At 36.3% G+C, this 24,155-nt stretch overlaps 1 protein-coding gene across 43 annotated transcripts in view; it reads right to left on the bottom strand.

Moving 5' to 3' along the window:
• Positions 1-2,417: 2,417 nt before the first annotated feature.
• The window catches only part of lrrfip1a (leucine rich repeat (in FLII) interacting protein 1a), a 52,710-nt gene continuing 30,972 nt past the window's right edge, over positions 2,418-24,155 (bottom strand). For 29 of the 43 annotated variants that reach the window (XM_083537680.1, XM_083537687.1, XM_083537660.1 and 26 more), the window contains 6 exons: positions 23,478-23,648; positions 18,151-18,243; positions 17,894-17,986; positions 16,199-16,291; positions 15,819-15,927; positions 11,656-13,823 (listed from right to left, as the gene is read on the bottom strand). In XM_083537680.1, the coding sequence (XP_083393806.1) occupies positions 12,028-13,823; positions 15,819-15,927; positions 16,199-16,291; positions 17,894-17,986; positions 18,151-18,243; positions 23,478-23,648 (2,355 nt within the window). In that variant the 3' untranslated portion in view covers positions 11,656-12,027. Of the gene's footprint in view, positions 3,822-3,928; positions 4,034-4,506; positions 4,587-4,969; positions 5,043-10,339; positions 10,390-11,655; positions 13,824-15,818; positions 15,928-16,198; positions 16,292-17,893; positions 17,987-18,150; positions 18,244-23,477; positions 23,649-24,155 lie in introns of those variants that run through there. The other 14 variants (XM_083537692.1, XM_083537684.1, XM_083537681.1 and 11 more) reach the window with 3 other exon arrangements.

Raw genomic sequence — 24,155 nt, 5'->3', positions numbered from 1 at the left:
CTTAATCAACATTCTCAAAGCAAATAATGAACCTGTGCATTATGAACTGTGAACCTCTTCCTCTGCATGAAACCATACTGTTGCTCACAGATAGTCACCTCTTCTCTCAGCCTGGCTTCCACCACTCTTTCCCATAACTTCATGGTGTGACTGATCAACTTTATTCCGCTGTAGTTACTGCAGGTCTGCACATCTCCCTTATTCTTAAAGATCGGTACCAGCACACTCCTTCTCCATTCCTCAGGCATCCTCTCACCTTCCAGAATCTTGTTAAACAATCTGGTTAAAAACTCCACTGCCATCTCTCCTAAACATCTCCACGCTTCTACCGGTATGTCAAGTAGTGCCAAGTAGTTTTGGTTCCCTCAATAATAAAAATCTTCATTTAAAATCAGCATGTTATGTCCATTTGTGTTATCTTTTACTAATATTTAAATTAACTGACATTAATTAACTAATATTAATAAACTGACAAGGTTAATAAAAATAATGTGTACATTTACTGTCTAAGTTTGTTCCCTATAATTTTTTTATCCCTGATGAGCAAGACAGTGGCAAGGAAAAACTCCCTGAGATGGTGTGAAGAAGAAACCTTGAGAGGAACCAGACTCAGAAGGGAACCCATCCTCATCTGGGTGGCAGCAAAAAACATTCATTGTAGTTACATATTTAAGTTGTGTAGTAATAGGTGTGTAACTGCATATCTATTCATGCAAGCTGCGGTCCTATGCCAATGTAGTAAACTGTTAATAATAATTACAGTCTAAATCAGTTCTCAAAAGTTCTTTTGCTTAGCAGCTTCGTGGATCTTTGTGCAGTTGGGGATGGTTCCTCACCTACAGCCTAGAGTGGTCTTGACTTGGAAGAACTCCATCAGAGGTAGGATATCAGGATAAACCAGGCAGATCCAAAGAGTAGAAAAGAACAAGAACACTGGTCAATCTGGAGCATGTTTACGAGCGTGCGCGAGAGAGAGGTAATGGGAATAAAGGTTGGTCAGCATTCTTAGTTTAACTGTTTAAGGACACTCTACAGTGTGATCAGGGTGTAAGTTGGGGCTCCATAGAGAAAAGATTTAAGACCTAATAAAAACCTACTGACTAAAAAGCTAGACTAAATGAATGGGCTAACACTGAGACAGTGTTTTAGTCCCAAACACCAATTGGAAGGCTGTTCCATTACTGTGAGGCTTTGTAAGAAAAAGCTCTGAAGATCTGGCCTAAGACATTGCAGAACACCAAACCTTGGGAAAACCTTGGAAAAAGAACGATTTACATCAACAATTTTGTAATCTAAAAGGAGTACTTAATAATAGTCATTATTATAAATGATAATTAAGCTTTTTGATAAGTGTGTCAAAAAGAATCCATAAAAGGATTTATGATCATTTTCAGCTTTTATGTCGAATTGCAACTTATGAAAGTCAGTAGGAGGAAGACAGAGTACATGTGTGTGAATGAGAGGGAGGGCAGTGGAGTGGTGCAGTTGCAGGGAGAAGAGGTGGAGAAGGTGGAGGAGTTCAGGTACCTGGGGTCAACAGTGCAAAGTAATGGAAAGTTTATAGGACTGTGGTGAGACCTGAAATGTTGTATGGATTAGAGACAGTGGCATTGAGTAAAAGACAGGAGATGGAGCTGGAGGTAGCAGAGCTAAAGATGTTGAGGTTTTCATTGGGAGTGATGACGATGGACAAGATTAGAAATGAGTTTATTAGAGGAAAAACGCATGTAGGACGTTTTGGTGACAAGGTGAGGGAGGTGATTGAGATGGTTTGGACATGTGCAGAGAAGGGACATGAGGTATATCGGTAGGAGAATGCCGAGGATGGAGACACCAGGAAGGAGGAAAAGAGGAAGGCTAAGAAAGAGGTTTATGGATGTGGTGAGGGAAGACATGCAGTTAGTTGGTTTGAAAGAGGCAGATGTAGAAGACAGGGGGGTATTTAGACGGATGATCCGCTGTGGCGACCCGTAACTGGAGCAGGCAATTGATTTCAAATTGCAACTTAAAGCCATATTTTGCTCCTACACAGTAATCAATTACTTGTCAGTTAGTTTGTAGACCATATCATTTAATGTTCTTAATAAACACTGCGCTTCCGATACAAATGACTACTTGACACAAATTTTGTGAATAGAAATATCTAGAAAAAATAATAACTGGTTCAATTATGATTAAAACAATACAGTAAATGTTGGTGGTCCTTAAATCTTATTATTTAGTACTCATCGAATAATGCAGTTCACTTTCTAAAATTTTAACCCACAATTTCACTACAAGATTACAATTAGACAGTTTGGGATAGAATCAAATCTTTGAATCAATAAGTAAATAAATGTTACTTTTCTGCAAAATGATATAATAAAAAGTCAATCATAATTGACTGATAAAGGGACAAAAAATACATTACACAAATGTACGTTTTCAGGCAAAAATATTTTATTTAAAAAATAATGCACATTACTGTACTTAGCATGACAACATTCTCTGTTTACATTATGCTTGTTGACAATTTCTTATGTTTATGGGTTTTTGGCTTCTGTTTTTTTTTTTTTTAGATGAGTGCAAAAACAGATATGTAAAAAATTATGTGGAAAAAGTATTTTTAATTTAGTTTTTATTGTTAATTTATTTATTGTCAATAATTTTATTGCACAGTATACATTCCATACATTTCCATTTCAATTGATTTTAAACTTAAAAATACCGATTTGGGTCTCTTTAAGGAAATGAATTGCTTTATAATCTGAAAACATTCAAACAAGTATTTTGTTTCTCCCCAACCTTGTTTCGGGGAAATACATTTTACTGAATCTTTGTTTAAGTAGTAAACATCATTGTATAGTGTACATTTTTAAGGGATCTCTTAATTGCTTTAACTGTAATTATAGAATGTGCAGATCAGTATGATTCTGGAGTGACCTTAACCAGTAGCTCAAGACTAAACCTAAGCATACCTAAAAAGTGTGAAAATGCTTTAACTTCAGATGCAGTTTAATGACAGGCATGTGTTTTGACAAAGGCTTAAGGTTCAGTCTATTTGTCTGAATGATTAGCTTTCTTCTATGATGAAATATTTCTATTCTGGTGAGAGTTGGAGAGTTTTACTCTCTCCTGTTCATCTCAACACAGCTATAGGAGATTTTGGAATGTTAGACTGAACTCTCCCCACCACAACTATTAAATAATTAAACATAATGGAACTAAACTGGAATATCTTTAAGAAAAATGTTGTTCATTACTCCTGTATAGTTCCAGACACTTGCAAACATCTTGCCAATGATGTTTACCGAAGTTGTTTCGGCAGCTTGTGGCTGTTTAAAACATCAAACCTGTCAGTACTACACAAATTAAAAAAAAATCAGCCACTAGAGTTCAATCAAAGCCGTGTCATTTACCATATTTTCCCCAAACTTCTTTAAACTGCCACCAAATGTTACAACACACACAAAGAAAATCTTTTTGCACCTTTTGATCACTGCATATTAAGAGCTTCACTAAGGTTTTCCCACACTTCCTATGTAAACCTTGGATATTTCCTTATTACAACATTAAACAAAAACAAAAAAAAACATTGACTATCATATTGTGTGTCTTTTGTATATTGAACTTAAAATCAAAAGAACCTGTACAAAGATGTGACAACATGCTTCAGAGCAGTCGGTGAATGAAACAGTGAAGGTTGAACTATGACTGGGTTTAATTTAAGGCTACTAGGGTGATGCTGCCATGCCTCGATATGTTTTCATCTTCTCCAGTCGTTTGTTCAGGTGACTGTTATTCGATTCCAACTCCTCAATCTTGTCTAATGCAGACCGGAGCTGCCAATAAAAGCATAGCTGCTTATATACATACAATTTTAAACTATTACTACATCACTTAAATCACTTAAACTTTTTATCAACAGGTGAACTATGAAAAATCCTACCTCTCTCTGCAGTTTGCGTTTCTCAGCTTTTAGTTCATCCTCTACTTTCTCTGCATTCTCTGCTGCAGATCTGTACCGAGTCACCTGACCCTCAAGTCTGGTGACCTGCAGAATATGGAACAGAATTAAAGAGAATTGAACTAATAAAATTCTAACGGTAACAGTCTTACTAAAATGTCAGTGTGTATACCCAGTACAACAGTAACAGCTAAATCAATAAATAAATCTAAATATTAGAGACTTCATAAAACCACATTAAGTGACTAAACACAACAGCACAATCCTAATCAATTGCTAAGGAATTGCATTACAGAATATTCAACTCTAGACTCCAGGGTGATGAGAAAGTTTTTTATTGAACTTGCTTTGTATAAACTAGCAATCACAAAGTAAAGTCTAATCAAAATCAAAGGCTAAGCAAGCTAGGAATATACATCAGCATTGTTTTAATGCTTTGTCACCTCCAGTCATAAAGTAACATTGTGAATAATATTTTATTCCTGCATGACCAGGCAAAAGGTGCAACTGGCTCCAGGAGTAAATCGAATCATATCAATGCATACACACATTTCACTCACATTCTGTTCCAAAGTTGTGATTTCTTGCTCTGATTTTACCAGCTTAAATTTGAAGTCACTGACTTGCCTGTTAGAATCTCCTATAAAAAATATTCAACAAATACTTCAAATACAGAAATACACATTTTATAAAATTGCATAAAAATACAAGTTATAAAAGTATTATCAGATTTTTATGAGAAAATTTACATATTTCTCAAATAAGGTAAGGTGGATTAGTTGCTTAAGTTAAAAACATGGGTATAGTATAGGTTTAGGAAAACCAATCATGTAATTATGTCCATTTTACCCTGGTCTTGCTCTGATACAGGCCCTGGGTTTTTAATCAGTGGTATCTCAATTTAATTCAATTGCATTTTTATTGCACATTTAACATTTGTCACTGTCACAGAGAAGCTTAACAGAAATTAATAATTTCTCTCTACTCAATAAATACTAATACAATACAATAAATTCTACTCACCCTCTGGACTGCAGCTTTCATCTCTTTTATGCCTTTTTTTCTTTTGCTCAAGTTGTTCTTTTAGAGTCTTCACCTAAAGATAAACACACACAAGGTTAATTTGTAATTTGTTGATATGGGTGCCACATATTGTCTACTTTTTAATTAATTACAAACTTTCAAATGAAACCAAAATTTCTACAATTAAATCCAGTTACTTTTTTTATTATTTTATAAATAACTGATTTTATAACACACATCAACAGAGATTCTTCTAATATAGACCTGAAATTATACATTTCACCTTGTTGTTACCTAAATTCTTCGCAGTTCCAATGATGTGATAGAAAGATCGGTTTGCAGCTTGCTGGATTTTAAATCACACTAAAAAGAATCTTAAAGGGATACATGTAATTGAGGTAGACTTAAAATGTGATTGTGGCAGCGGACAAGACACACCAAGCAGAGAAGAGTGGCCTTTCTCTCGGCATCCGCCTGCTCTCCTCTGCTTGGTGTGTCACTCCTTTTTATTGGCGTGGCCGGATTGAAATATGGTTACTTTTACAATATGTGAAATTCCTCAACAAAAAAACATCCATTTTATGTATTCATGAGGAAACTGTTAACTTACATTACATGCTTAAAACTAACAGCCATTTATGTTTTAACCTCCTTCAGCAAAAAGGCTGCACAGTTTTCACACTGACAAATCTACATGTTGAAATCGATTTTACCAGAAGGATTTAATAATCCAATTATGGCTGTAACGATTCCTAGAGTAATTCGGTTACAAAAATTTTATTACGGATGCTTCGTTTACACAGTGTTTCCCACGGATCATTATTATTGATTCACCACCCGCTAAACTCTAGAGCGCTCTGGACAGGTAAACACAAAAGACTCTGCAGAATAAAAAAATGGAGTAACAGGGAGAAAAATGGCTAAGGGCCAGGAGAAGATTCAGGCCAAATAAAACGGCAGAAACTTTCCAATGTTTGGTATCATTTCTAACTAAAACAAAGAAAACACAGTACAGTGAGGTTACCGTTTTTAAAGTAATTTAAAATGTATTTTTATATTTACATACAGTTCATACAAAAAGTCTCTGGCTGCATAGAGTAAGTAGTGGAGCATGGTGATAAAAGCTGGTGATAAATACACAGATTTAGTGTGGGGAAAATTTCAAGCATCTACCTGATGCAGAGAAGCTCGTCCATGCGTTTATGACCTCTAGAATAGACTACTGTAATGCATTACTAGGTGGATGTCCTGCATCATTAATAAACAAGCTTCAGTTAGTTCAGAATGCAGCAGCAAGAGTTCTTACTAGGTCAAGAAAATACGATCATATAACCCCAATCTTATCGTCCCTACATTGGCTTCCTATTAAGTTTCGAATAGACTACAAACTACTGCTACTCACTTATAAAGCACTAAATGGTTTGGCTCCCATGTATCTATCCAGTCTCTTAACACGCTACAATCCGTCACGCTCCCTGAGATCTCAAAACTCTGGGCTTCTAGTAGTTCCTAGAATAGCAAAGTCCACTAAAGGCGGTAGAGCATTTTCACATTTAGCTCCTAAACTCTGGAATAGTCTTCCTGACAGTGTTCGGGGTTCAGATACACTCTCCCAGTTTAAGTGCAGATTAAAAACATATCTTTTTAGCAAAGCCTACACATAACACACATCACATCATAACCTTGTGCTCCAGAACATCTGATCACATGCACATTATCAACTTGTGCTGTTAATATCATGAACAGCAGCTACGCTAATTCCTCTCCACTGCTTCTCTTTCTCTCCCCATCCCGAGGCATCCTGAGGTTTGGCCAGCTCCAGTCACGTCCCACCTCGTGAAGATTATGGACCTATGGATGATCATGGAGAAGTAGATGCCGAGTGTTTAAAGGCCCTGGCATGGAGAAGCTGATGCTGGATCTATGATGATCACAAATTGTTCTGTATTGTTGAAAGATTTATGACCAAACTTTTGATGTCACCCATATGAGGATGGGTTCCCCTTTGAGTCTGGTTCCTCTCAAGGTTTCTTCCTCATATCATCTAAGGGAGTTTTTCCTTGCCACTGTCGCCACGGCTTGCTCATCAGGGACAAACGCACACCATTCACCTTCACTGTTGTTTTCTGTAAAGCTGCTTTGAGACAATGTCTGTTGTGAAAAGCGCTATACAAATAAACTTGACTTGACTTGACTTGACTACTGTACGAGATTTAATGAATAAATGTGTAAGAATAATTGAGTTTCAATAAGCCAGTAATTTTTCCATAACCTACTCTACACAGCCACTTTGGCGGGACTTTTTAAACACACTGTATTTGTATTTTGGTGTGATATGGCAATTAAATGCACAAAAGTTTTCTCACCAATATTCTAAAAAATAAATTACATTTTAAGAGACCGGTCTTATTTTCTCGGTCCTATTTAGTATTGCTCTTTATTAAAGAAAAAGTACTTATTACTTGATTAATCGAGCAAATATTTATTAGAATACTCTATTTACTAATATAATCTATAACGGCAGCGATAATCCAGTAATACAAACATATATACACTGACTACAGAACAACTTCTGACAATCCTTTTTAGTGGAATATTTTAGTCAGCAAGTAAACAGTCAGTTCTCAATGTTTAAAGCAAAAAAATATAAAAAATGGGAAAATGTTAAGCTTCAAGTGACACTGAAGAGCTAGAAAATTGGGTCAGAGCTGCTACAAAACAGCAGGTCTTATGGATTTTTTTTTAACAGTTGTTTTTATCACATGCAGTGGTTAGCTTATAGCCAGAAAAAGTGGTAAGGCAAGACCTAAGGCTCACTGGTGCATGTGAGGTGTAAAGGCTAACCTATTTGGTCCAATCTAACAGACTGCTCAGAAAGTTTAAGCTCGCTCAATAGAAAGAAGTCAGAACACACGGTGCATTACAGCTTGCTACATAGGAGTCAAGGAGCCAAAGTGCCTATGCTGACGCCTGCACACGACCAAAAGCTCCTACAATGGACATGTGAGGATCAGAAATTGACCACAATACACCGATGGTGGCCTGGTCTGATTAATCACATGTTCTTCTGCATCATGTGGATAATCGGTACATATCAGTTTTGCACAGACCATCTACATAAACATGGAAACAGTATTCCTTTCTCAGCAGAATAATGCACCCTGCCACACTGCAAACAATGTTCAGAAATGGTATGAGGAAACTAAATAGTTAATATCTAGTATCTGCTGTAAACCTCTTGGTGACAGATACCAAAGCAAAACGGATGTTTTGTGGAGTCCAAGCCTCAACCTGTCGAAGCTGATTTGGAGGCAAATGGGGAAACTAGACAATATAAGACAGATTTTTTTATTTTTTATGGCTGATAAGTAGATATAAGGGACTTCTTAAAGGTATGTACAGTGAGCACCCAGCTATTTTGCAAGTTCTCCCACTTAGAAATCATGGAGGGGTCTAAAATTGTCATCGTAGGTGCATGTCCACTGTGAGAGACATAATCTAAAAAAAAAAAAATCCAGAAATCACAATATATGATTTTTAAACTATTTATTTGTATGTTACAGCTACAAATAAGTATTTGAACACCTGTCTATCAGCTAGAATTCTGACCCTCAAAGACCTGTTAGTCTGCCTTTAAAATGTCCACCTCCACTACATTTATTATCCTAAATTAGATGCACCTGTTTGAGGTCGTTAGCTGCATAAAGACACCTGTCCACCCCATACAATCAGTAAGAATCCAACTACTAACATGGCCAAGACCAAAGAGCTGTCCAAAGACACTAGAGACAAAATTGTACACCTCCACAAGGCTGGAAAGGGCTACGGGGAAATTGCCAAGCAGCTTGGTGAAAAAAGATCCACTGTTGGAGCAATCATTAGAAAATGGAAGAAGCTAAACATGACTGTCAATCTCCCTCGGTCTGGGGCTCCATGCAAGATCTCACCTTTTGGGGTCTCAATGATCCTAAGGAAGGTGAGAAATCAGCCCAGAACTACACTAGAGGAGCTGGTCAATGACCTGAAAAGAGCTGGGACCACCGTTTCCAAGGTTACTGTTGGTAATACACTAAGACGTCATGGTTTAAAATTGTGCATGGCACGGAAGGTTCCCCTGCTTAAACCAGCACATGTCCAGGCACGTCTTAAGTTTGCCAATGACCATTTGGATGATCCAGAGGAGTCATGGGAGAAAGTCATGTGGTCTGATGAGACCAAAATAGAACTTTTGGGTCATAATTCCACTAAGCATGTTTAGAGGAAGAAGAATGATGAGTACCATCCCAAGAACACCATCCCTACTGTGAAGAATGGAGGTGGTAGCATCATGCTTTGGGGTGTTTTTCTGCACATGGGACAGGGCGACTGCACTGTATTAAGGAGAGGATGACCGGGGCCATGTATTGCTAGATTTTGGGAAACAACCTCCTTCCCTCAGTTAGAGCATTGAAGATGGGTCGAGGCTGGGTCTTCCAACATGACAATGACCCGAAGCACACAGCCAGGATAACCAAGGAGTGGCTCTGTAAGAAGCATATCAAGGTTCTGGCATGGCCTAGCCAGTCTCCAGACCTAAACCCAATAGAGAATCTTTGGAGGGAGCTCAAACTCCGTGTTTCTCAGCGACAGGCCAGAAACTTGACTGATCTAGAGAAGATCTGTGTGGATGAGTGGGCCAAAATCCCTCCTGCAGTGTGTGCAAACCTGGTGAAAAACTACAGGAAACGTTTGACCTCTGTAATTGCAAACAAAGGCTACTGTACCAACATTAACATTGACTTTCTCAGGTGTTCAAATACTTATTTGCAGCTGTATCATACAAAAAAAAAAAATAAATAAATAAAAATAAAAAAAAAAATCATACATTGTGATTTCTGGATTTTTTTTTTTTTTAGATTATGTCTCTCACAGTGGACATGCACCTACGATGACAATTTCAGACCCCTCTATGATTTCTAAGTGGGAGAACTTGCAAAATAGTAGGGTGTTCAAATACTTATTTTCCTCACTGTATATATATTTATAAAAAGAGAGTCACAAAGTCACAAAAAGAAAACTATCGTAAAGCTTTGCAATACGTTTACACTGTTCATAACATGTCTCAACAATTCATTGTTACTGTTCGATATCATTACCTCTTTGACTGCCATTCAAATGTTAGTAATTAAAGGACAATATCGCAAATCATAACCTGGATCAATAATCTCAGATGAATGGGATTTCTGACAACCACAATGAAGTGGCAACAAACTAAAAATAAAGTGTTTTTTGTAGCAATTAATTCAATTTTCAGCTAGCTTGTTTCTTAAATAATATACAAACAATGTCTTAAGTGCTTTAAGTATTTGATCAAATGTGTGTGTTTCTTACCTGTTCAATTAAAATCTCTCGTTCATCCACCAGTTTGCGTAGACGGATTTCTGATAAAAGCAGACCAAAAATTCACATCTATAAACAGTATACAAGAGTTTTATATAAATAAATGTATATACCTAATATACTAGTAAGCATATATCAATCATTTGCAGTACTCTACTAATATTGGCACTCTTCGTTAATAAAACCAAAGTTAGCAGTTCTAAATTGTCTTAATTGTTTAAACTTAAATTTGTTTGTTCAAAATGTTCTCAGAATCTTTCCAGAAGAGATAGTCTCTCCTTTTCAGTTCACCCCTTTAAAGGTTTTTTTTCAGAGGGTCCAGGTGCCCTGGCAGAAAAACAGCTCCAAAACATTAAAAAGCCACCATCATAATTAACCATGGGCATTAAATACTTTTCCAAATGGCTACCTCTCTGTGTGCACCAAAGCAGACTCTGGTGCATTATTACAAAAAAAACAAAAAAACTAATTCAGTTTTGGTTTCATCTGACAAGATATAGAACCCAATTCCATTTTAATTTTCAGAAGTAGCTAGCAAACTATAGACGCTTAATTTTGTTTTTGGAGGACAGTAAATGCATTTTTCCTTGAAAATATTCCAGACAACTTATACTGGTGCGTCTTTCAACATCAAAAATCAAGACAAGACACAACAAACTTGATCTTTGAATATTTTTTGGGGACTCCAACTATCATCTTCAAAAAACATTAAAACAATATAGAGACACCCTTTTTTTTTGGTTTATTCCTAACATTGTCAGTTAACTGAAGCTTCTTAATCATTCCCTGATAGGGGAAATAGAAAACGTCAATGCTTTTTTCTATTTTATTTTATACCCATAGCCACTTTTTATTTATTTATTTATTATTTTTTTTAAAACAAAAGATCTTAAAGGGTAAACAGACAGTTTTCTTAGCTGATATTTTACAATGGTGCCAATATTAGTGTGAATAATGATATTCTGTATATCTTATATATAACTGTATATCTTAAATGTGTAGAGAGAACTGAGTGTTCCTGTTTTCCATTGTTAAAAAGAAAATCAGACTCACAGGATTAGGAGGCGCCAGGTGTATGGGAAGAAGGTTTCAGTGCATGCAAATGAAATATTTAATGGACATGGAGGGTAAGCATAGATGACATGCAGAACTTCAATGCAACACATACCACTTCAAGCAGCAGGGTCCTGTTTACTGAATTCTGTCAAGATTTGTTCACATCTATGTAAAATAGCAAACATTTTATATTCTGAAACTCAATCACTCACCCAATCATTCACCCAATCACACTGAGCCATACAGGAGACTACTTTATTAGTGATTTATTTTAAAAGTCTTTTTTATTTATTGCTTACAATATGTGCCAGAGTTACAGATTATATCAGTGAAAGGAATGTTGAATAGCCCTAAAACATTTTTTTAATAAATGACTATTAGGATTTTTGTTGTTTAATATGGCACATACAAATCAAATATTATTAACTCTCTGATGGCAAGTCTACAAAACAAGCAAACAAACAACCTTATAACACAGAAATAATCTGTGATGTGTACTGGTGCTTTAAGAAATCTCACAATCATGATATGGAAATCTGCCTAAAAATGAATTTGTTGGTCTAGATTTACATAAATACTCGTGTGACTAGAAGGGTTTTTATGATAACATCCTGTGGTACGTATTAGGACATTTTGCAGTCCTCTTTACTCTTCCCTTTTTCTTTTTTGCCTTCCTTTTTGGAGCCACTCTCTGCATACTTCTCATTTCTTTTAGATGTTTTCTCTTTGATGTCCCTAAATTCCAGCTCTCCCAAATTCTGAACAATCTCTTGTGGAATGAAACTACTGGCCTCCTGGACCAGGACTTCTGTTTCAGGAAATGGCTCATTTTCATTGTGCCCAAAAAGCATCATTACTTCAGAGCCTTGAGATCCTTGTTCCCCACTTCCTTTAATAAACTGATCATTCTCTGTTGTGGCTATCTGCGCCATGGTTATACCCATGTCGCTCTCTCTTGTTTCATTAGTTGCACATGTCTGCTCTACACACACAGCAATGTTACTGTCTTTTTGCTGAAATTCCATGCCAACTCCCAGCATATGTCCATCTGAACTGATATCCTCCACATTACAAGCAAACGACTCTCCATACTCCACCTCACCATCCTTTCCTACATTCAATTCATGATCTGAGAATGTAGGCTCATGTGTTTTGAGCTCTTCTTTCAGTGATTTAGTTGTAACCAACATCTCATCCAGCTGTGTGTCTTTTTCTTGCGCTTCTTTCTGTATTTCAGTTGTAATCAACAATTCATCCAGCTGTGTCTCTTTTTCCTGCGCTTCATTCTGTACTTTAGTTGTATTCAACACGTCATCCAGCTGTGTTTCTGTTTCTAGCTCTGATGTTTCGTGTAGGTGACCAATCTCATCAACTGATTCTCTTTGTACTAAATCTTTGTTATCTTCAGTTTTATCTTTCTCAGGTTTTGTCTCAAACAACTTTTCAGATTCAGGGAAATCAGCACAAATGGCAGCAATGTCTTTCAGCTCTGCATCATCAATGTTGCTTGGCATTTTGTGCTTCTCATTAGAAGCATTTACCTCATCAGTAGTACTTTCCAATGGAAAGTCAAAAGTAGGCATTGCTATGATCATTTCTGCTTTGGAATCCACAGGAGTGGTGAAGCCAGTCAGATTAGTGATCGGTACTAAAATATTTTCTGAATTAGGGCTTTGTTGTTCTAGACATTCTGCTCCTTTGTGAATCTGATCAATATTCAAGTTATCTGGCACTTTCTCATTTATCATTGCCTGTGTATATGTGCACTCAGAAATTGATCCTGCTGTCTGAATTGAACTCTCTATAAGCTGTTTTTCATTACTGTTTTCTATTTCTAAAGGAACTTCTTTTGGATCACAAGTGTGCTTTTGCTTTTGTTTATTTTTCTTTTTTTTTTTCTTTTTTTTTCCTGGAGCACCGGCACTTTGGGAATGTGACGTCTCTATTTGTACTGATGGGACACTGTCAAAAACCATTCTTGTCTGAGAATGTCCACAGACATTTTCCTCTAGGTGATCTTTTTCTAATAACTTGCATTTAATTTTTTCTGGTGAATCAGGATTTCCCTCTTTTTTCATTTCACTTTTTTCAACATTCAGTGGAAGTTTTTGCTGATCTGTTATACCTTCCATTAAAATTGTAACAGGTTCTAGTGCTACAACACAATCTTTATCTACTACATTATCTTTTGAAATTTCGAATACATTTTCCTCTGCATTCACCTCAGAAACATTTAGCATAGTTTTAATTTTCTCCATGTTGTTATCATTTTGTGCTATTAAAGGAGATTTAGAAGAATCGTCAGATGCAGATGTAGACAGGTGATTCTCTTGAACTCCATTGGCAAAATCCTGTGGGTGTTGGAACTGGCCACCTCTGGAGCCCCAAACATTTTCATCTCTAAACAGCTCCTGGGTGCCTGGTAGATTGATTAAGGAATTAATAGTAGAAAATAAGAAAAATGTCTGCTGTTTAACAAATAAATTTTTAGGGAAGAAATAAAAATGGCAAAGAAAATATAAGAAAGATATAGGTTCCAAAGCAAAGCTACTCCAAAGCAAACCTACTGATCAAATGTGTACCGTAATTTCCGGACTATTAAGCGCACCCATATATAAGACGCACCCACTGAATTTGACAAAGATTTTTATTTTAAACATAAATAAGCCGCACCTGTCTATAAGCCGCCTGTCTACATTAAAACTAATGAACTTTACACAGGCTTTAACGAAAGACAGTATCTGTTACACGGTGTAACGGGTAAAATATGTTGCGCTTCCTTTAGGAGCATAGCGGTATTTTGGGAATAGCCTGGCACTGCATTTTTCCGCTATTACTGCATGTGTGGAGACCGAGGATTATGTCCTTATTATTTTCTGATGCTCATTTCTAAGTTTCTTTGATTAACCCGTAATGCTGTTGCCAAGAATAATAAAAAAGCACGAGTTTTGGAAACCTGTTGCAACTGGAGTTAGAGAGCTCTCCCTTCACCCAGACTCAACGCGTTACAACGGCTTGTATCTAAACAGTAGCCGACCAAGAAAGTCATTGTACACTGTCTTCCTCCTTCCTTTGACAACTATTTCTTTCAGGAGTTTATCTTTTTGCATCGTCGTGCGTTTAAAAAAAAAACCTTTTTTTTCTCCCGATGCCGTGCAGCTCAGAACACAGGTGAGGTGCGTTTTTTCGTTTCCGTTCGAAAATTTCATTGGTCTAATGTTATGTGGTTCAGTTTTTTTGGCTTGAAGTTTGTGAAACCGGGAAAAACCCAGGAAAAATAAATAAGCCGCTTCGTTGTTTAAGGCGCGGGGTTCAAAACGTGGAGAAAAGTAGCGGCTTATAGTCCGAAAAATACAGTATATTGAAGAGAGAAAGATGCTGCACCAAAATGTCTAATCTGATGGTAATTCATCAAAACAAATGTGATACTGTACACATGAAATATTCTGATCTGTGATCGACAACGATAGAGAAAAATATAGAGCACACACACCATTAAGCACAATCACAGATATAATCTATACAAGTTTACAAAGCATGACAAATGATGGGCCAAAACTGAGCATTATTTTTTGTTTATGTGATGTGAATGTCAATAACCACTTAACTGACGCTACAAAGCTGTAGCTGCTGGGTTTAGACAAAACATGTTTAACCACAAATACGACTGACATTTTCAGGGATTTCAATATAGTTAATACGGTGATAGATTATTGATATTTTGGTGCTTTTGTGCTCGGGTTTCTTTGTCCAAAACAAGATTTACACTGCCTGGAGATTAAGCAAAGTTTGAAATATTGCTAAAGTGTCGCATAAAATATATATTTTATTCGTTTGACCTTTTCTTGAAGAGTGTCAGCAATTCTGTCTTGCTTGCTTGTTTGTGGTCTTTTTATTTATTTATTTATTTTTAACCTTTTTAACACAGTAACACCAAAGAATACACTTCTGAGTGCAGCATGGATATAATGTTAAAGTACTAAAACACAGACCAATAGCCTTTACCAACCTCATCAGTACATAACCGTCAGAAAAGTAACTGAAAGTTTCATCTTTGTTGATAGAGTATTTCTAAACTGAGAAAGGTTCAATGTACTTTTCACCAACTTTGACAGACCTTAACAGTTTTTGGAATCAGATTCAATTAGAAAAGCTATAGATTGCTACATTCATTATCTCATTTTATGGAGATGCAGCTTTATACAATAAAAACTCAACCTTCAAAAAGCAGGATGGAAACAATAGTGCATTAAGAAAAATTTAAAGCAAAAATTAAATACAGCTGTGAAGGTTAATAGTTAGAAAATCACAGGCAACATGCCAAATTTATGATGCCAAAAGCACCTGTTAGCTTAAGCTGCGACACTGCAAGAGCAAAAAGAAAGCTACTTGTATTTGGCCAACACAAGCTCACCTAATACACTGCTCCCCTGTTGCAATTCAGAGCAGGCTGATTCACTCGTCACATTTTCTTCCACATTCCCATTGGTGCAGAGGTCTAGTCCAAAGACAATTCCATGTTTCTGTACAGAATTTTTAAGGGGTGAGAATATGTGAGCGGTACATTAGAGGGACATGCAGGTGTTTCTGAAATGGATGAAATGTTTGTTTTCTGAAATATTACATGGTGTTAAGGTAAAGGAAAAATGAATGAAAACTCATGTTTTAATATTTATAAAATTCTAAAACATTAGACATTCTGGCTGAAAACTATTCAATGTACAATGTAAATCTACTTTCAAATTAAAGCTACATCTGTCTAAATGTGGTAAATTTTTACATTTACATATTTACCTTTAAACTGTCTTTGAGTTGAACCACCTCATCCCTGAGTTCATCTCTCTCATTTCGAATGGCATCTGAAAACTCCTTCTGTCTTTCTAGTGCCTGACAGAATTCAAAATGAAGAAACGTACATAATCAACATGCATACACTTTTCCTTTCTGCGGTCTTACTTTATTTATAAATTTTTTTTAAAACATTGTACATTAATACCGAAGCCATCCAAACTATTAAGGAACATGTATGAAACTATGTAGCGAAGAGAAAAAGTGTTAAACTGCCCGGAACATGTGTTTTAGATTTTAGATTGTCCAATGTGGCTTTACGTTTTATGACAGCTTGGCACCCTCATGTCATTCCCTCATTAGATTAATGATCATTAGATGTGAACACTCCCGGAGTGAATGCTGGTTCTGTGATGGCTTTATTTTGTTTCCCTCATTGTACCGTCTGTTTGTTTAGTCACTATGGGGTCTAGGGCATTTAGATGGGCTGCTCTTCATCTTTGGAATTCTCTTCCACAATCAATATGAGAAAATGACTGACCACTTTTTAATCATGCCTTAAAACTCATCTGTTCAGATTAGCTATTCTGATCAGTAGTAAAAGTTAAACAGCTGTTTGTTGTTTGTCTGGATTTTATGATTATCACTCACTTGTGTCCCTGAGTGTTTTGAAACAACTGAGTGCCTTAAGTAAACCTGTGACTTTTTTGCCTTCTTAATGTACTTTAGACCATCAGTTGTCTAGAACTTTGATGGTTTTGGTGACTGCGTTTCTTCTGAATACCTGCAAACGCTATTATGAAACAGGCTCTTATGAGGACTGTCCCAGAAAAGGAAGAACAAGAGCTGCGTCAAAAAAACGCTAATTTACATAAATGCTTCTCATAGTTGAAATGCCAGACATATTTTAAGATCCACACTTTATGGTGGAATTGCAGAAAAATCATTATTTTGAAGGAAGAATAAGCAGATCATCTGCTTGTTTGTGGCAAGAAACAAAAGAAATGGACAGTGGAAAACAGCCCCCATCAAAATTGAGGGCACACCTAACCAGCATGGATACCACCCCATCCCATTGGGTTGCACTCAGTGGGACCGTAATTTATTTTCCAACAGGACAATAATCCCTCACAAATCTTTGTTATGTAAGAGCTATTTGCATCAGATGCCCTGCACCTTCACCTAATCTAAATCCAGTTGATATAGTTTGGGATGGGTAAGGGAAAACAAGCAAAAAAAAAAAAAAGATGAAAGAATGCTGCGAGTTTGCCAAAATGTCATCAAAGCAAAATGTAGCTCCTTTTTATAATCTGAAATATAAAAACATATACTTGGTTGTTTAACACTTTTTTGTGTTCTGCATGATTTCATGTGTGTTTTTTCATACTTTGGATGTCTTCAGTATTAATGTACAATGTTGAAAATGTGTTTAAACACACAGCTTCACTAATATTGGCATCTTTGGTAAATATGAGGAGACAGCTGTGAAATTGTGTTCATTGTTTAATCTTTAGATCTTTTGTTTATAAATAATAATAATCATAATTATTATAATTATAATAAATTACAGTCAACACAGACTTCTTTGCTCATATTTGCTAATATTATTAGAGCTCACCGTAGTTCAGCCTGTTTAGACAACACCGTACTCTTAAGCTAATGTGTTTTAATGCATAATATAAAACACCTCATGTAGCATACCCCAATTTTTTTATCCTTCCATTCAATAGTTTCCTGCAGGTCAGAAATCTCCCTAGCAAAGCCCTCTTGTTTGACGCTTAATTGACGGATCTCCTTGTAGCCGTAGGAAGCAGTATGGAAGCCAGAAAGTAAAAAGAGAGAAGCAAGGAAAGTGAAAGAAGGCAAATAAAAGTGAGAAGGCAACAGATATTAAATAAAAGGGAAACATTTAAAAACAAAGGGTCGAACTCATTATAATCATGAAAAACACTACTCACAGTCAGTAGCTCTTCACTTTGCTTCAAAGTTTTTTTTTGCTCATTAAACTGAAACTGCAGTATACTGTGGGCATGCTTCTCTCGCTCCAGATCCTGAAAGAATGATGCACAGTTTAAAAAGTCAGCTATTAGTGTAGTGTTGCTATTTCATTTCACTTATATATTAGGTTTAAAAGCTGTATTCCAAGTGACTTAATTTACAATTCATTGAATGTAAATTTTTTGCATTATACAGTGGTACCTTGACCAACGAGTGCATTAATGTACGAGTTTTCCAAGATACGAGCAGTCACTTGATTTTTTGCTTTGTTACGCGAGACGCCGCTGCTAGATGGCGAAACCAAGCCAGAAAGCAAAGATTGTGACGAAAATTAAGATAAGCAAAGAAGAAAAATTTTCAAAATAAAAGTTTAGGGATACGTAGTGTACAGTAGTGATGGAAAGAGTAGTAAAAAAAACAAGTTTTCCCTCTGCCTCCCCTTATCGCCTCTACTTTCTTTAAACTTTTTATATACTAACCACTTCATACCCAGGAACACCCCATCAGATTTGCTGTTTGGAGATGCTCTGATCCAGTCAATCAGCAGTCACAAATGGGCCATTCTCCAAGTCTCTAATATTCATGTGCCCATTTCTCCTGCTTCCAGCACATCTGCAAGCATGTTGACTTGCTGCCCAACATATCCCTGCCCTTATCAGTTCCCAAATCATAAAAAAATATTCATGTCACCTGTTAGTCGCTTGAATATCGATGGCTGATCTGTGTACATAATGCAGCAATCCATTTAAATTATGATTTGACTATTGAAGAACAGGGTGCAAATGTTTGTCCAAATTCACAGAATCTTAATAAACACCAAATTTCTTGCATAAAATGCTCCTACAAACAATTTACAAATTGCCTACATTTATAATTTGCATCCAGCTTAATAAATTGATAGCAAAAATATTATCAGTCATATTTTCCCACAAAAAAAAAAATACATTTATTAAGCCTTGGTTTTTCTTCATTCGGCTGCTCCCCTTAGGGGTCGCCACAGCGGATCATCTGTCTCTATACCCCCTGTCCTCTACATCTGCCTCTTATAAACCAACTACTTGCATGTCCTCCCTCACCATATCCATAAACCTCCTCCATGGTCGTCCTCTTTTCCTCCTTCCTGGTGGCTCTATCCTCAACATTCTCCTACCGATATACCCCATGTCCCTTCTCTGCACATGTCCAAACCATCTCAATCACCTCCCTCACCTTGTCTCCAAAACGTCCTACATGTGCTTTCCCTCTAATAAACTCATTTCTAATCTTGTCCATCATCATCAACTCCCAAGAAAAACCTCAACATCTTCAGCTCTGCTACCTCCAGCTCCACCTCCTGTCTTTTACTCAATGCCACTCTACTCAATGTCTCTAAACCATACAACATCTCAAGTCTCATCACAGTCCTATAAACTTTCCCCTTTATTCTTGCAGATACTCTTATCACAAATCACTCCTGCCACTTTTCTCCACCCACTCCACCCTGCCTGCACTCTTTTCTTCACTTCCTAATTCATTCACCACCATGTCTCTTTGTCTTCCTTTCTCTTTCCATATGTCACACCAAGTACTTTTCTAGCTGTCTCCCTTATCACATCTGCAGTAGTTGCCCAATCATCCAGCACCTCTTTACCACCACGAGCCCCTGTCTGACCTTTTCCTTTAATCTCACACTACAGTCTTCCTCCTTCAGTTTCCACCATCTTATTCTTCTTTCATTCCTCACTCTCCTCCTCTTCTTCTTTACCTCCAAAACCATCCTACAGACCACCATCCGATGCTTTCTAGCTACACTGTCCCCTGCCAACAACTTACAGTCCTGTGTGCACCTTCCTCCACTCTTATACTTCACCCTATGATCCTCTTTCTTTTTAAAATTTGTATTTAACACTGATATTTCAATCCTTTTAGCAAAATCTACCACCATTTGCCCTTCCAAATTCCTCTTCTTAAGGCCATACCTACCCATCACCTTCTCATTCCCTTCACCTACATGCCCATTAAGGACTAGCACACTCACCAATCTTTTATTTCTAGGTACACCATCTACCAGTTCATCTAACTCACTTCAGAATTTCTATTGAGCCTTGTTTATGCTCATAATATTTATTAGGTTATGCAAAGGCTGGAATAATTCTGACATTATAAAGAAAATAAGGAAAACATTTGATATGATAGCTTATCACAGCGTTTGTACTACTTAAAGCGTTTGTTTACACAAGAGAGGACTTTTATGGGAAAATATGTCTCCTCAAAGAACCAGTATATTTAAATGCTTCATTAAAAAAAACATTCAGATAAGAATAAGAAACCTGCGATTAATGTCAGTGCTTTACCCATGGAAGGAAATGAGAACTGGTAGAAGTATTAAAGCTAGAAAGATTTAGTTCTAGGATAAGAGTCTTGTGATGTATTGCAGTATACAAAAAAAGAGATTGATTAATTTGGCAGTGTAAATTCTATTGCTGCATGTACTGTATTTACTTTCTGCTACTCTGACACCATGATGTCTGCAGGTGTAGCAGAAATCTGTTAAAAATTAATGTGATCAGAAATGTTTGTCAGTCATACCATGTGCATGTGAATCTTGAATCTAATGAGTGTTAAAATCATAATATAAAATGTGTAAAATATTCATCAGGTACGTTTGGTATCAATCAAACCTGTAATTCAAGGAAAACAATGTGTTAACTTTTTAAATATCCTATGTTTTTTAAAAATAATACTTGCAGCAGATATTACACTGTATGTTTCCTTCACACTACAGTGGCCGAGAAGTGCAAAACACAGTAACAGATCAGAAAACAAAATAACACATGCAAAAACAAATGAACAAATCCAAAAACACGACAATTTAGACAAACCGGAACAGGTAGGTATAGTTTGTGAATGAAACACTTATCGATCATTGGACGAGACACCTGTCATTCAAGATATACAGGAAGTATGAAATCGTATTACTTTGTTACTTGTACATGTGTAAAGTTCTCCGTTTACTTTAAACTATTTTTTATTTCGATTAGTGCACCTTTAAATATTAGAAAATAAACAGAAGTTATCATTGGCAAGCAAAGAGAAACTGTTGTACTTCCTGTATATCTTGAATGACAGATGTCTTGTTTGTCTGAATTGTTGCACGAAAACACATTAACAAATCCGAAAACACATTGACAATTCAGACAAACCAGAAAAGGTAGCTATAGTTTGTAAATGGAAACTTACTGATTATTGAACAAGACACCAGTCATTCAACATATAAAAAAAAGACTGTAGTACTTCCTGTATTTTTATTTTTTATTAAGCAATGACCCATATACAAACAACAAGTACAATTTACATTACAATACACAGAACAGGTGCATGAAAATACAAATATATACACGTATATTTAGGGGAAAGAGGGAAAAAATAGATAAATAAATAAAATGTATAATAAAATTTTATAAAAAAAAAAAAAAAAGGATACAAATAATCAGGGCTATGGTTTATTCTGTAAATCATATTTTTCTATAAAGAACAAAACATTCATTGCATTTTTCTTTTTAATCATTTTTAGGGCTTTTTTTTTTTTAAAGAAATAAACTAAAAAAACACAAAAAACCCACAAAAAACGTTTCAAGTATTTCGATTTTGTATCTAAAATTTTCCCATCAGAAGTATATTATGAACAAGAAAGTCATCTTTATTTTTCATTTCAAGTCCAAAGATAATTTTCTTCACAGTAAGATTTCTTAGATGGGGAATCTTTGGGTAAAGCCAGTTATGGATTTTAGACCAGAAAGCATCTGAAGTAACAGTCTATGGCAGGAGAAAGTTGGAAAGTATGTGTAAAAGTGTACAAACTAATCTTTATGTCATGATATACTGCAGCATCTCCAACATCACTGCATATGAATGTCCTTCCTCAAAGTAGATTTGAATTAATTCCATTTTCTCCTTGCTTGATTATGTTTACTTCTGTTAATCGTCTTATATTTAAAGGTGCACTAATCAAAATAAAAAATAAAAGTTTAAAGTAAACGGAGAACTTTACACATGTACAAGTAGCAAAGTAATAAGATTTCATACTTCCTGTATATCTTAAATGACCGTTGTCTCGTCCAATGATTGGTAAGTGTTCCCTTCACAAACTTTACCTACCTTTTCCGGCTTGTCTGAATTGTCAATGTGTTTTCGGATTTGTTATTTTGCTTTCGGATTTGTTAGTGTTTTGCACTTCTTGGCCACGTACCACACACACACACACACACACACACACACACACACACACACACACACACACACACACACACACACACACACACACACACACACACACACACACACACACACACACACACACACACACACACACACACACGATAATCTTCTCATTATCTCATACACAGCAACTTAATTAAAATAGAGCACCCATTTGATATCCTGGTCATGATATATTTCATAAGGCTTCAGGTTGATTTGCTAAGTACAGTATGAGGCTAAGTACTAGGCTATTTTACCAGAAACTTCTTACCATCAGAGTACCGTAGTTTCCGGACTATTAAGCGCACCCAAATATAAGCCGTACCCACTGAATTTTACAAAGATTTTTATTTTTTAACATAAATACGCTGCACCCGTCTATAAGCCGCAGGTATCTACACTGAAAGTAATGAACTTTACACAGGCTTTTAAAACAGTGTCTGTTACACAGCTTGTATTTAAACAGTAGCCTACCAAGAAAGTCATTGTTCCTCCTTCCTTTCACAACTATTTCTCTCGGGAGTTTTTCTTTTGGCATCGTCGTGCGTTTAAAAATCACCATCGGTGAAGCTTTTCTCCCGATGCCGTGCAGCTCAGAACACAGATGAAGTGCGTTTTTTCATGCCCGGTTGTTTTCAGCGTGACGAATGATTCGCATTTCCTGTATACAGTTCGAGTGAGCGGCAGGTCAAACGTCAGGGGAACCTCATCCATATTTATGATGTGGTGCGACCCGATTCAGTGGGAGCTCATCTGATTTAATATAAAGAGTTTCATTGGTTCACCTGAACCCGTTCCGCAATTTCATTGGTCTAATGTTATGGGGGTCAGTTTTTTGGTTTGAAGCTTGTGAACCCGGGAAAAACCCAGGAAGAAATCCATAAATTAGCCGCTTTATTGTTTAAGACGCGGGGTTCAAAGCGTGGGAAAAAAGTACCGGCTTATAGTCCGGAAAATACGGTATAAACAATGTGTTCTTTACAGGAATACTCAACAAAAAAAACAAAAAACACTATTAATCTTGTAGCTGTAGGCTAATTAGACATACCTTACTCTTCTCCTCACACTCTCGCCGTGTCTCTGCTAGAAGTTCTTCCAGCTCCATCAGCGAGTCTTTCAAAGTGTCCACTTCATATATCAGATTGGATTTCTCATTATCCAACTGAGCATTGGACACCATGGCCTTGCGATATTTCCTCTCTATCTCTGCTAGAGAATCCTAAAAGTGATATGCGTTAACAGTTTAGAAACCTTTATAAGTGCACAATTTCAAGTACATAATTATAAAGTTTATAAAAACATACACAGACGCAAAGGAAGACGAGTCACTGTGTGTATCTGCAGGTCTTCCTTTATCTACTTGATCTGAAGTGTGTATCTACTTGATCTAAAGTGTGTGTGTGCTTTAGGCCATAAAACAACTGGGCTAACTACTGCTGAAATTAGGCAAATTATGGTTAAAAGGTCCATGAGCAGCAGTGTACATATTAATATTGATTAATTACCAAATTACCAATCGTTTGTGAGAGGCTTTAAGGTTGGTGTGAAACTTTATTTTATTGATGCCCAAACGTAAATAAATAAATTTTTTCTCCAACATTACAGTACAGCCCTATCATGCTTTATGAAATTGCAAATAAAGCAGCATTAAATTTGTCAAACAAAAAGTTAAAAGTCAATTATAACACTCTTACCATTAAACATCTCTGTAACAGGCACATTAATG

This window comes from Silurus aristotelis (genome assembly GCF_946808225.1).
Source record: "Silurus aristotelis genome assembly, chromosome: 3".
Lineage (NCBI taxonomy): Eukaryota > Metazoa > Chordata > Actinopteri > Siluriformes > Siluridae > Silurus > Silurus aristotelis.
The sequence above is the reverse complement of the archived record's forward strand: the minus strand, read 5'-3'. Positions and strand labels throughout refer to the sequence as shown.